This window comes from Coptis chinensis, chromosome 5, assembly GCF_015680905.1.
Source record: "Coptis chinensis isolate HL-2020 chromosome 5, ASM1568090v1, whole genome shotgun sequence".
Taxonomy (NCBI): domain Eukaryota; kingdom Viridiplantae; phylum Streptophyta; class Magnoliopsida; order Ranunculales; family Ranunculaceae; genus Coptis; species Coptis chinensis.
This window is the reverse complement of record NC_141460.1, coordinates 69,388,538-69,403,906: the sequence shown is the minus strand read 5'-3', so window position 1 is coordinate 69,403,906 and position 15,369 is coordinate 69,388,538. Positions and strand designations below refer to the sequence as shown.

Below are 15,369 nucleotides of genomic sequence, written 5' to 3'. Positions count from 1 at the left end.
ACGATGAACTGTATTAAACTCATAGATTCTCCTAGAAATGTATTTGTGCAATTTCTGGAATCAAATTCCTAATGGACAACTGGATATTGCATATGAAATATAGGGTAGCTCCTAGATATAAAGTATGCAGAAAAAACAATGATCATCTGATTCAATTCAGTGATACGTTAGAAACATTGTGTTTCCCTTTTGAGGATTGTCTTACTGACTTACCGTCATCATTCTTTGAGCTTTGGTTTTCTCATAAACATAAAATTAAGGAAGGGTATGAATTATCTAAATTACATTTCTACGAACAAAATAAAGTTTACAAAGTTAGAATTTTACAAATGCAAAGATAAATTAAACCAATACAATTTTCTAACAGAACATCCCCAATACAATTACCATGTTTTTTTCCCCCGCCTTCTCCATTTTTTCGCTCTTCATTAAACTAGACTCATTTATTCATAGAGATATCAAAGCAGAATAAGTAGATAACTTAACAGATCGAAATAATATGTATTATGAACCACGAAATGCAACCAACTTGCTACGCAATATGCATGCATGTTAAAACTTTCACACACTAGTAATGTTCATCCCTTAAGTTGATGCGTACTGAATCATTTCATTGTAACGAGTGATCGATTCCAATCGTTGGAGCCTCATTTCCTCGTAAAAATTTGCAATAAATTCCTCTGCCCTTGCATCAATCAGCTCATCACCTCCATCTTCAAAATATCCCTCCTCAATAACAACCTCAATATTCTCATCAGTTTCATCACTTTCTTTAGCAAGTTCTTGGAGATTCAAAGCAGACGCATAACGACTTTTAGTACCATCTGAAGTTGAAGATGAGAAGGGTGAATCTCCTCCATGTGGTGGTGACATAGGTGTAGGAGGAACATCATGGAATGTATAAGCATATGGTGATTCACCACCTACGTTGATGGTTAGACGCGGAGATTGTTGGTGTTGGAGGTGTTGGTGGTGCAACGGGCGCATTGCACCAACTAGTCTCTTCCATAGTCCCTTTGAAGCGACTTCAACTTGCCCTGTTTTGGCCGATCGGCGCTTTATCATGTAGACAGCGATCCTAACAAGATTGAGAAAGCCATGTTTCTTGGTGGAAAGATGTCTGGCAGGCTTGTTGTGTATAGGAATGGCTTCATCTATCTCCATGATGGAGAAAGAGAGCCTTTGTGTTTTTTCTTTCGTTCAAGCCCTGCTTTTAGCAGGGCGAGAGAAGGTAAGAAGGCTATAAAACAGAACTAAGAGCAACATTATTTATAAGGTTGATTTTTGTAAACAAAAAAAATTATATAAGACCATTGTTTTTCACTGATTCAAATTGAAAAGAATATCTGGCAATAAGATGCTCAATGTTGTAATAATAGACCGTTTGGTTTTCAATTACCCAAGTACCCTTGTTTCTTAGAAAACTCATTGAGTTGAACATTTTGTGAACGAGTTAAGTTCGCCGAGTCAATGAAAACGGAAAGCCTAATTGTTCATAGTTTCATACTAGAGTCACATAGCTAGTTTCCTATGTACCATTAATGCTTGTAATTAATACTAATTTTCTAATGCTGCAGAAAACGAAATGGTCGCACATACGGAAAAATTGTTGAGGGTTTACTAAAATTTCAACAGCTAGTTCCACACTTGCATGAAGCAAAAAGGCGACATTGGTTAATGAACAAAACAATTGCACAGCATCATTAAACGGAGACGTGGTATAGTGTTTTTGCAAAATTGAAGCCGGCCTAAGATTTGATGGTTTGACTTTCATTCGAAAACCTCAATAAAGGAAAACTAAAATTTGATTCCAAAATCACTTGGCAATTCATCTGAGGAGCTAATTATACGACTCATGAGTTAACCAGGGGAAATGTGTTAGAAAATCGTAAGTCAAATCCGTTTTGGAGGACAAGGATAAAATGGGAAACATGGAGCAGCTTTCCCCTATCAGTGGTGAAGTAGTAATATGAACGCAAAACCGAGGGTTGTGTTATAGTAAATGCTAAAAATAAAAAAGGAAATATAACGTGAGAGCGGTTCCTATGGCAGGGGAAACGGAGAGAAGAGAAAAACAGATGGTCATGGATTGATGACTTCGTTACGCGTATGTCTGGCACCGCCGTGTGAGAGAAACTCAGCAACTTGTGTGTTGTCAATCAATCATATAGTTGCTTACCACTTAACCAATTAATCATATACAGAAAGGCATTCATGCATTCTGCATGAACTTGGTGCTTTTGGTGTTACAAGACTCATCACTCCGATCCGTAAATTATACTCAAGTCTCAAACTGATAATTGAGTATCAATTTTACATCACAATAGGGTTTCCTCTTTTATCAAGAAAAAAAGGAAAATGCAGAGTCTACTACGTACATGTTAATGACGTTCAGTGTGGCATCAATCACTGCACTTATAATAAAGCATGTTAGTATGTTACATCAGACCATCAATAACCTTGATGAGCGAGTATCAGAGTATCTCATTACAAAAGCATAAAAAATAAGTAAGCTCGATGAGTACAGCAAGTTGCATCGATCGTACTTGGATGCAAGCAATTGCACTTATAATTTTACATGAAATCCGTGTTTTGCTGCTTTTAGAAAAAAAAAAGATATAACAAAAAAAAATTGCATTTTTGGAGAATAACTGTATTTTCATTTTTCAGAGCAATTTTGCAAGTGTTAATTTGTTCAAGAAATTAGTCTAAGGCCCAATTTCGATTCAAAACAATTCTAGAGGACAGAGTTTTTTTATAATCACTCACAAGAACAATTTTTCGGGTGAAAATAATCCGGAAAACCAATTTTCAAGTGAAAATAATCCAAGGATAAATGGCCCGAATTTGAAATAAATATTTTTCAATTTTACCCTTTCTGTCATTTTGCTATGAACAATGAGTGTTTATACCTTATGCTGATGTATGAACAATGACCCAAATAGGTGAACGTACTTTATACAATATATTGATGTATGAACAATAATTGTCCATACTCCAATAGGTGTTCTTACTGATTATACATTATGTTAAAGTATGAACATTAATTGTTCATACCCTAAATAGGTATCAATAATAAGAACAATTATTGTTCATACCCGAAATAGGTATGAACATTTCGGATATGAACAATGATTGTTCATACTCCAATAAGTGTTCTTATTGACCATACATTATATTGAGGTTGAACATACCGTACCCCAAATAAGTATGAACAATAATTATTCTTCATATATGAAAAATTATTGTTCATACTCCAAATAGGTATGAACAATAATTGTTCATACTCAAATAAGTGTTCTTATTGATCATACATTATGTTTAGGTATGAACATTGATTGTTCATAGTTCATGTTGATGTATAAACAGTAATTGTTCATACCCTAAATAGGTATTAACAATGATTATTCATACTCCAATAAATGTTCTTATTGATCATACATTATGTTTAGGTATGAACATTGATTATTCATACCCCCAAATAGGTATGAACAATAATTGTGCATACCCCAAATATGTTGATATAGTATGAACAATGATTGTTCATAATAGGTATGAACAATGATTATTCATACTCTAATAAGTGTTTTTATTGATCATACATTATGTCGATGTATGAACATTGATTGTTCATACCCCAAATAGGTATGAACATTGATTGTTCATAGCTCATGTTGATGTATGAGCAGTGATAGTTCATACCCCAAATAGGTATGAACGATAATTGTTCACATGAACATTAATTGTTCATACCCCAAATAGGTATAAACAGTTATTGTCCATAACTCATATTGATGTATGAACAATGATTATTCATACTCCAATAAATATTCTTATTGATCATACATTATGTCGAGGTATGAACATTAATTGTTCATACCCCAAATAGTTATAAACAATGATTATTCATATTCCAATAATTAAGTGTTTTTATTAATCATACATTATATATGTTGAGGTATGAACATTGATTGTTCATACCCCAAATAGGTATGGACAATAATTGTTCACATATATGAACATTGATTGTTCATACCCCAAATAGGTATGAACAATGATTGTTCATAGCTCATATTGATATATGAACAATGATTGTTCATACCCCAAATAGGTATGAACAGTGATTAGGTATGAATAATCATTATTCATACTCCAATAACCCTTATTGATTATACATTATGTTGAGATATGAACATTGATTGTTCATACCCCAAATAGGTATAACTCATGTTGAGGTATAAACAATCATATATTGTTCATACTCCAATAGGTGTTTTTACTGATCATACATTATATTGAGGTATGAACAGTGATTGTTCATATACTAAATAGATATGAACAATCAACAATGATTGTTTATATGAACAATGAGTGTTCATAGCTCATGTTAATACCAGATCATTTCGGTTGGGCCGGGCCGGGCCGTTTATTATTTCGTACCAGGGGTATACTTGAAATTTCATCTACTTGAACCGTTTTTAATTTCGCGTCAAGGGTATACTTGACTTTTCATCGATCTATCCGGTCTTTGTTTGTGATTAAAAAAAAAGAGTGTCCTCTAGAGTTACTTTTTCCCCCAATTTGTCCTCTAGAGTTACTCCCTTTAATTTGTTGTTTCTTTGTTTAGAAAATCCATTGTAAACACTGGCTAGAGTGAAAGTTTAAGTAATCTAATTTAAAAACCAATTTTCTTTGTAGTGCTCTAGATTAAACAGGTTGGCATGCATATAGACTTGTCAATCTTTTGGTATTAACTATTAAGACTTCCAGAGTTTCAATGTTTTAAAATTTTAATATTTTTTTTTCAGCTAGCAACACACATTTATATATTAAAACATCAAAGGAACCACACTACAATCCAATAAGAGTTTTGGCAAGAGGTTAACATCCTGACCCTGAACTGCCCATCTAGCCAACTCATGAGCTTCAGTGTTATACCTCCTACTAATCCAATGGAACTTCCAAAACCCAAAAGACCTACAGACCTCATCTACCATACACTTAATAGGTTCAAGTTTCAACTACATGACTTTGACTCGATCGTGTTTACAACATTCTGGATTGCTAGCTTGCTATCCCCCTCGAACAAGAAGGAGTTAGCGCCTGTACTCCTAGCTAGCTTTACTACTACCTCTATTGCCACCATTTCTGCTTCCTCTACATCCCTTGCTGTGAATCTCCTTGAGGATATGCTGCTATTAAACATCCTTCATTGTCCCATGCCATACCTCCAGCTAACGCTTCTCCATTTTCCCTGAAAAAAGCAGCATCAAATCTTATTATTATTGTATCTATTTCAATAACAAGAAATACATTTTCATTCAAACAGTTATTTAATTGAGTAGAAACTCTGTTTTGGGACTGGTGCCCCCCAACTCCCTATTCACCTTCAAAGGCCTTGAGGATCCTTGTCCACATTGATGATGTCCTTCTTATAAAACATTCTCTATTTTTGCTCCTGCTTTCAAACTTTATTTTGTTTCTTGTTTCCCATAGCTCCTGCACTATTATCATTGCCAGAATCCCTTTTTCTACTACTCCTTCATCCTGGTCCTTAGTCCACTCAATGAACATGTTCAGCCACTCCCTAACAATCTTGTCAGCTACCTCTTCTACTCTGCCCCCAATGTTAGAAGCAAACCAAATCGACTTTACCCAATCACATTGGAAAAACAGATGCACTGGGTCCTCTTGGACTTCTCCACAGAAGGAGCAAGAGAAGTCACCCTTCAGACCTCTTATTCTGAGCAAATCCCCAGTGGGGAGACATCCTATGTACAGCTTCCACAGAAAGATCTATATACTAACTGTGATAGGTATTTTCCATATAGCTTTAACAGTCCTCATATTGAAAGAAGAGGAATGTGCTACCTCTTTGTTCCCCATCAGCTTCTGATATGCTGACTTCACTGTGAGAGTACCATTCCTAGTACCCAACCACCTTATCTTATCTTGACCACCATATCTTGGTCTAATAAACACTTGTTTTATGAGGGTACTAAACAGCAGATGGGAATAGGTGATCAACCCTATTTATATCCCATCCACTCCCATCCTCCAGAAAAATGTCCTTTACTTTAAGCATTTGGAGCTCTGGCCTCATAGGCATCATTAGCTCACTGATAGTGATAGGCCTTTTATTTATGCTCAGCCATGGTTGAGTCATCAGGGAAACCTCATTCCCTTTCCTTATACTCCACAAGCACCCCTCTTTGAGTGGTATTGCCACCCTATGTATCCCTTTCCAAAACCAGGAAGCATTAGGGGGTGAGTTGTCTTTCACATCAAACCAATACCTTCCATATATAGCTATAAATTTTTTTGCCCACAAGGAAGTCTTATCAGTGATAGTCTTCCAAGCCAACTTAGCTAGCATAGCTCTATTCATATCTTGAGTTTTTCTGAATCCTAAGCCACCTTGGGCCTTAGGTCTACAAATATTATCCCACCCCATGGTGTGGATGCTTTTACTTTCCTTAGTACCGTGCCACCAAAAATTTCTGCATGCTGGCCTTATCTATCTTCTCACAAGTAGATGCCGGAAAAAGATAAGTAGTCATTGCAAAAATTGGTGTGGCTTGTACCACAGCCTGGATGAGGGTAGTTCTGTCAACCAAGGAAAGAACTTTAGCCCTCCATCCCTTTATCTTCCCATGAATCTTATCAGCCAAGTAGTCAAAATCCTCTCTCTTCTTTCTAGATCGAGAGGACTATAGGAACCCCAAGATACTTATCTTTCCTATCAAAAAATCTCATTTTCCAAACTTTTTCAAAATCTTTTTATGTTTATTATTTACATTCTTACTGCTATAAAAGCTAGATTTATCATAATTTATTTTTTGTCTAGACACCTTACAATAATCTTCCAAAATCTTTTTTAAATTCCCATTTTCTGTGAGATTAGCCTTAGTAAACAAAATGAGATCATTAGCATACAGTAAATGAGTGATAGGTGGAGCTCCTTTTTTAATCTTTATCCCATGTAACTCCCATTTATGTTCAGCTGAAGCTATCATCCTATACAGAGCTCCTGAGACCAAGATGAACAGATAGGGGGAGAGAGGATCTCCCTGTCTCAGCCCTCTTCTAGGAATCATAGTATCCAGAGGAGCTCCATTCAAAAATACTTAAAAAAAGATAGTAGACAAACATTGGGAGATGAGGAATCTCCACCTTTCATTAAAACCCAATCTTTGGAATAACTTATCAATAAAAGACCATTCTACTCTATCATAAGCTTTTGACATATCCATTTTTAAAGCTACAAACCCTTTTTTATTTTTCATATGTCTCATATTATGAAAATTTTCATTAGCCAAGCCTATATTATCTCCTATGTTCCTACCTTTTACGAAAGCTAAAAGGAGAAACAATTTTATTAATATGTGCTTTCAATCTATTAGCCAGCAGTTTTGATATGATTTTATAACAAAAATTACACAAACTGATAGGTCTAAACTTGGAGATATGATCAAGGTTAGAAATCTTAGGAATTAGAGCTATAAAAGTCTCATTAAAACTAGCATTCATCTTACCATGTATAAAAAAATCTTGAACACAATCAGTTACACTATCCCCTACCACAGCCCAGCATTGTTTATAGAAAGTACCTTGGAACCCATCTGGCCCAGGGGATTTTAGAGCCCCTAACTTCTTAACCACATGCCAAACATCAACTCTAGAAAGATAAGCACTAAGAATCTGATTTTCTTTATCAGTGATACAAGGATTAAACAGGTTTAAAATGTCTTCATTATCTATAGGATTGCTAGAATCAAAAATATTTTCAAAATATGCATTAGTAGTATCACCCACCCCTTTTCTACATTCATGCCAAGCACCATTATCATCTTTAACCTTATCTATATTATTCTTTCTTTTCCTATATATAGTAGACAGGTGAAAAAACTTTGTATTCCTACCCCCCTCTTTGATCTAATGTTGACTAGATTTTTGTTTCCAAAAAGTTTCTTCTTTTTCATACTAGTCAAAAACTGACTTTTTAAAACCTTTGCTTTTTCTAAATTTGAAGGGTTAAAAGGCCTTTGTAACACTCTATCCAAATCTTTTTGAGTCTTTTTTATGTTATAGAAAATATTTCCAAAAACCTTTTTATTCCAAATTTTAAGACTCTCAGCAGTACTTCTCAACTTTTGAATCACTTTCCAATCAAGTAAATCATGTGTGACAGAGTTCCAAGCTTTTTCTATAGTAGGTATGCAGGACTCATCTTGCAGCCACATACTATAGAACCTGAAAGGTCTCTTAGCTTTATCCTCACAAGCCTTCAGAGAGATCTTCATAGAAAGATGATCAGACGTAGCATTAGCAACATTTGTAACCAACATATTAGGGAACTTATTCATCCAATCAAAGGAAGCAAGAGCTCTATCTAAACGTTCTAAAATATTATCAGCTAACCTCCTATTATTATTCCAGGTAAATTTAGGGCATTTGTATCCCAAATCTATCAGCCCAAGATCATTGATAACAGAATTAAAATCAGTCATGCATTTAGTAAAAACCTATTTTCTTATCAAGAGACTTAATAGCATTGAAGTCTCCAACACCAGCCAAAGACCAGGAATATAGGAAGCCATTTCCCTTAATTCTGTCTAGAACTGGTGTCTCAGACTAGCATTAGGTTCTCCATACACAAAAGTAAAAAACTAAGGCTCATTACTATGATAATTACTTAATTTATCTGAGATTTGGTTTGTTGTTGCTCCGATCACTTCCAGATTTACTCCCTCCTTCCACAGTAGAGCAAGACCTCCTATGATCATTTAGATTTTGAACTGCCGTGGAGGAACCCATTCCCTGGCAATTCCAAGCATGTATCATTGCTGATGAGGTAGCTGTTGAGGTACAGCCACAGCGAAACCTGGGGGAGGACCACACAGACCCCCACTGCCTGACGTACCTTCTGACTCCTTACTCTTAGCTTTACCTTTTTCCTCCTTACACTTACCTTGTACCTCTAAGCTTACCCCTATATCATTGTTCTTTTCATAATATTCTAACCTTCGAACCACTGTAGAATCATCCACTACAAGAGGACATGGCAGGGTAACACTATTCTCTGATCCAGACTCATAACCCAAGGACATAAAACGACTCTCTTGCTCTACATCAACTTGATCCTAACCCATCATTGCTAGAGGAGGCACTAAGTCAGCATTTTGCTCCTCCTCTTCTTCCTTTGATACAACATCATCCTCTTGCTGAGAGTCATCTGAAGATACCTCCTCAGAGAGTGCCTCTCCCCCAGCCTCCTCATCATTACCCATAGCAGAATCATTCGACCCCATGGAATCACTTGATATGTTAGTGATTTCCACATCATTCGGTACCAGAAGATGTCCTTCACCTCTATCTCTCATAGCTTGAGCGTCTAACCTCGCTCTTTTCGATCTAACAGCCATCAAACGAACACTTCTGCGTACCCAATTCTCCTCATCGTGATCTGCCATCCCCAAAGCTTGTAAAGAACATTTTTTTTTCTTTTTTCTCCTACCACTTGCACTTCTTTAGATAACACAACCACTCTTGTCTCTGGGAGTGAACCATCAGGTCTCTTAAATTTCTTTCGCCGTCCTCGGGAAGCCATAACTTTGTATCCTCTACCACGTGTAGGTGTGTTGGAGAACCGATACGGGGGGGGGGGTGGATTCGAAGCCACTGGATTGGTATCAGCTGATCCATCATAACCCACAAGAAAAGATGAGCAAACATTAGAACTCGGAGGACATGAGTGGCTAGATGTAGCCTGATCATGATTACTTTCTCTCTCCAACTCACCTGCCCCTACAGGGCCTTTATGCGGTACCAAATCCCCGCATCATACACCCAACCCATAAAGCAACCCCACATCCATACTTCTTCCACCCATGCCCACTTCCATATCCTAGCTACCCATTTCCACTTCCACATTCGGACTACCTGAAACAGAGCCCACAATCACCAAAGGCCCAGAGGCCCCGATCCTATTTAATACCATGTTAGATCCAGTATTGATACTTACACAGCTGCTAACACTTTCTGGACCCTGAGCATATGGGCCTGAAGAAAAGTTGTCTGATCCAAGACAAGTGGACCCAGATCCTCCACCTGTACCAACAGACCTTGACCCTTCTCATATACCTTGTCCAGAGATAGCCGTTGGAGCCTGACAAGATTTGTCCCTTTTCGATCTAGATCCAACGGCTACATTTCCATGATCCCTTGCCACGTGTTTTGATCGTGGTGGTGTTGCCAAAATTCCAGCTCCGGTCCAATTCCGATGACTCCGCTCACCTTTGAACATAGCAGGAATCTGATCAAACTTTGGTTTCTGTGGTCTTCCAGAGATGATCACCGAAGTAGTATTTGGGTACACCAGCCCATTATAGAACACCGTTGCTCTCATCATGAAGGAGAAATTATGTTTAATGTCCCTCGGAGAACCTCCACATTTCAGCATATTGATTTGATACTTCTCCTTCTAATGACACAAGTAAAAATCATGACCAATCCTCCCGCAAAAGTAGCAGAAGATATCCAGTTTCTCATATTTGAATGACACCGAAAACACCTCTCCCACTTCTGTTCTCAAGTCCAGACCTTTCAAGAGGCGTTCCTTTATATCCATCTTCACTCTAACTCTAGCTACTGGGACCTTGAACTCTGCTGAGCAGGTAAGATCAGTAGCTTTCACTTTGCCCAAGCTACTTCCCACACTTTGCACATTCTCAGCATTGATCCTATCTGCTGGAATCCCATAAATCTGAACCCAGAACTTTACAAAATCAAAACCAAGCACTTCATCTCCATTGCCCAGATGTCTCCATTTCTTCATTGACATAATAAAACCATGTACTAGCCATGGTCCATTTTTTCGCAATCATATTCCGTTTTATCCTCAAATTGAAGCTTGTATAAACCTCTTGTAATAAGTTCCACTTTAGTCTTGCTAGTTGTCTGCCAACACCTGTGTAGCTCTTCAACTACTTCATTCACTTCTATATGTCGTTCCCCATACAACTTACCCACTAGAGTGTTCGTTCCTTCCTCCTCTATCACTGGGTTTTTGCATTTTATATTAATAACTTTTTTTTCTTTTGAGCAGATTAGCTGCTGCATCTCATCCTGTAGCTGTTCAATTTTTTATCTTGAGTTCGAGCCTGATGTCTCACCTCTGAGACTTAGTCTCATAAGTTCCCTCATCACTATAGAACCAGAAAGACTTCTCTGAGACACTATATGGATGAACCAAAAACCACCCTTCACAGAAACAAAAAAAAACTTATACTATAGAAAACAGTAGCATAGAAAAAAGCATGTACTTTTATTATTCTAGTCCTTTTTATTGTAATCCCAAAGCAAAAATGTAGAGAAAAAGGGTGACTTTTGCTTTTCTCATATAGGGCGCACCCTGCGCTCCCTTTTGCCTTGACAAGGGCGTGGGTCGCACTCATGCCTTGGTTGACCTCCAGGCTCTTCAGCGCACCCTGCGCTCCCTTTTGCCTTCACAAGGGCGCGGGTCACACTCCACCGTATTTCAGCACGAATTTGACTTATTTCAGAAGTTTTCTGAAATAGTATAAATATAGGTTTTTTCTATAGAAACCTAACTTAACCAAAACCAAGAAAGAGAGAGATTATAAGAGAGCAATTCTTTGTGAGTTGAGTGTTCATTCTTTGTGAGTGAATTGAGAGACTTGTAATCTGTTACTCCGAACATCTAGTAAAGCTTGGAACTCGTAGTGTGGACGTAGGCAAATTGCCAAACCACGATATATCTCGTCTTGTGGTTTGTTCTACTTTTACATTAATTGTTTTACTTTATATGCTTATTTATTTGATATTAAGAAGTGTTGGGATATTGCTTGGAGGGTGTTAAAGTCTTGTCTAGTGTGTAGGATCGATCTTTGTGTAGGATTGATCTATTTGTTATGGATAACGTTGTTTCCGCATTGTTCTATTCACAATAATTGGTATCAGAGCGTAGGTTTACGACCTAGGATTTTGAGTTTTGGTAAAGAACTATAGTGCTCGAAATTTGTGTAGACAAGGTGTTCAATTAAATTCCGAAGTAAAATTATTTTTTGGGTTATTGTGTGTAACTTGAAAGATGGCTCCCAAGATGTCAAATGCTAAGTTTGAAGTAGATAAGTTTAATGGGAAAAATAACTTTGGGATTTGGAGAGTCCAAGTCAGGGACATCCTCATCCAACAAGGTTTGCATAAGGCCTTAAAGGGGAGACAAGCAAAGGCGGCGAGTATGAGTGATGATGATTGGGAAGAGTTCGATCTTCAGGCTTGTTCATCAATCCGGTTGTGTCTTGCTAATGAGGTCATGTATAGTGTGATGGGAGAAAATACCGCTGCCAGTATTTGGCTCAAACTAGAGTCTATGTATATAACCAAGAGCATGACGAACAAGATGTACCTTAAGAAGCATCTTTCGGTACATGATGGTCAATGGTTCAACGATGTAAGAGCACATTAGTGAGTTCTGTCGACGTCTAGCAGATTATTTGAATGTTGGCATGAAGATGGATGATGAGGATCAAGCGGCATGTTTAATATTCTCCTTGCTAGAAAGCTATGAGCATCTAATGACTACATTTATGAACAGAGAAGACGTTAATCTTGACGAAGTTCAGAGTGCACTTCTTTCTTATGAGTTGATGAAGAAGACACGTGTAGAGAATAGCATTGATGCAAGTCAGGGGCTAGTGGCAAGAGGAAGGTCATATGAAAAGGCTTCTATAAGCAATGAGAAGTCTAGGTCCAAGTCAAAGAAGCCTTTGACACATGTGAAGTGCTACAATTGCGATGAAAATGGACATTACGCAAGTAATTGTCCTCACCTGAAGAAAGAGAACAAGAAAGATGGTAAGAAGAAAGGTAAGGCAAAAATTGAGGCAGTTATGCTTCAGGCTCTGAAGGGGACGAGTTGAGTCTCTGTGTGTCCACACAAGACTATATGGCCGAAAGGTGGATTCTTGATTCCGGATGTTCCTACCATATGTGCCCGAATAGAAAGTGGTTTACTTCTTATGAGAGCATTAATGGTGGTTCCGTTTTGATGGGTAATGACGTTGCTTGTAAGACGGTAGGAATTAGAACTATACGGGTTAAGATGCATGATGGTATAGTGAGGACTTTAACTGATGTGAGGCATGTTCCTGAGCTAAAGAAAAACCTTATTTCTCTTGGTACCTTGGATTCCAAAGGCCACAAGTTTATGGGCGAAGGTGGAGTCCTAAAGATTGTCAGTGACTCTTTAACTATTATGAAGGGTCAAAGACATGGAACCTTGTATACTTTGATGGGTAGTACGGTGATAGGCGATGTAGCAGTGGTTGCATGTAGTGATGATTCTGAGTGCACTAAGATGTGGCATATGCGACTATGGCATATGAGTGAAAAGGGTTTGTCTGAGTTGTGCAAGCGAGGGATCTTAAAGGACTTGAAAAAGCCAAGTATGGGGTTCTGTGAGCATTGCGTCTATAGGAAGCAGTGCAGAGTCAAGTTCAAGTCAAGCAAGCACACGACAATAGGCATCCTTGACTATGTGCATACAGATGTTTGGGGACCCTCCAGAGTGGCTTCAAAGGGAGGTAACCGCTATTATGTCTCATTCATTGATGATTATACCCGCTATGTGTGAGTGTATATGATGAAAACGAAAGATGAAGTGTTTGAGATATTTAAGAAGTGGAAGGCAAGGGTTGAGAATCGCACAGATAGAAAGGTAAAGACACTACGATCTGACAACGGTACTGAGTATACCTATGGGCCTTTCCAAGAGTTTTATCTTGTAACAGTGGAATTGTCGGATTAATCGGACGATTAGGGCACGCCGCATTGAGAATGGAATGGCAGAGAGGATGAATAGAACCTTGCTTGAAAGAGCGAGATATTTGTTGTCTAATGCCAGTCTAGGCAAAGAGTATTGGGCAGATGTAGTGTCCATGGTGTGTTACCTGTATAATAGGTCACCAGTTCCAGCTATAGATTGCAAGACACCTTATGAGGTGTGGTTAGGTAACCCAGCTGATTATAGTATTTTGCAAGTGTTTGGATCGACAGCTTACTACCATGTGAGAGAAAGCAAGCTAAATCCTAGAGCTAAGAAAGCCATATTCTTAGGCTTCGCAAATGGGGTAAAGGGATACAGATTACGGTGTCTAGAAGACCACAAGTTCCTGGTCAGCAGAGATGTTACCTTTAATGAGACTTCCGTGTTATCTTTTAGTAAGCCGGAAGTAGCTGGGCAGAATGGTGAGTCTATAGAAGTTCAAGCCACTGAGCTTGAGTTGTCTGATGCAGCAGATGACTAGTTGGTTCATGATGAGGTACCAAATCATGGAACCACACAGCAATAAGAAGAAGAGCATGAACATCCGCAACTTGTAATGGCTGACCCTAGGCCAAAGAGACAAGTTAAAGAAGTGTACAAATATGGGCACGAGAAGCTGGTGAAACACTATGGTCAGGTGGATTTAGTGGCATATGCACTAAATATTGAATATGATGAGCGAGATAGCTTCAAGGAAGTTGTTAGAGAAGCTCATTACAGAGATTGGTTGGTTGCTATGCAAGAAGAGATAGAGTCTCTTGATAAAAATCACACATGGGACCTAGTTTTATTGTCAAAGGGCAAAAGGACTATCGACAGTAAATGGGTGTTCAGAAAGAAAGAGGTCCTTCCTGAGTCCGACAAAGATCTTGGGTACAAGGCAAAGAGTAGTAGCAAAAGGGTTTTCACAGAAGGAAGGAGTCGACTATAATGAGGTATTTTCCCCGGTGGTCAAACATACTTCCATTCGTGTGTTATTGAGTTTAGTTGCTCACTTCGACTTGGAGTTAGAGCAACTTGATGTTAAAACTGCTTTCTTGCATGGGGATTTGGAGAAAGAGATCTATATGAGACAACCTAAAGGGTTTGTTGTTGCTAAGAAAGAAGATCATGTATGCAAATTGAATAGGTCACTATATGGGTTAAAGCAATCGCCCAGGCAATGGTACAAGCGCTTTGACACATTCATGATGCAACATGAGTACACCCGAAGTAAGTATGACTATTGTGTTTACTTTCGTAGGCTTCGTGGTAATGACTTCATCTATTTCCTGCTTTATGTGGATGACATGCTTATTGCTGTCAAAAGTATGGTGGAGATAGACAAGTTGAAATCTCAACTTAGCTCTGAGTTTGAGATGAAAGACTTAGGTGGAGCCAAGAAGATACTGGGCATGGAGATTGACAGAGAAAGGAAGAAGCGACGGATAGTTGTATCTCAGAAGAAATACCTTTAGAAAGTAATTTCTCGATTTGTTATGGAGAATGCAGAGTCGGTTTTCACACCTTTAGCTGGGCAT

General features: G+C 38.1%; 1 protein-coding gene across 1 annotated transcript; it reads right to left on the bottom strand.

The window, feature by feature from the left end:
• Positions 1 to 264: 264 nt before the first annotated feature.
• Positions 265 to 1,243, bottom strand: LOC147498590 (uncharacterized). The gene has a single exon (XM_086559059.1). The coding sequence runs from the start codon at positions 1,162 to 1,164 to the stop codon at positions 586 to 588; it is 579 nt and encodes a 192-aa protein (XP_086415185.1). The 5' UTR covers positions 1,165 to 1,243; the 3' UTR covers positions 265 to 585.
• Positions 1,244 to 15,369: the final 14,126 nt, after the last annotated feature.

Coding starts and splice junctions, on each gene's coding strand:
- LOC147498590 (XM_086559059.1), bottom strand. CDS start 1,164: ATGGAGATAGATGAAGCCATTCCTATACACAACAAGCCTGCCAGACAT.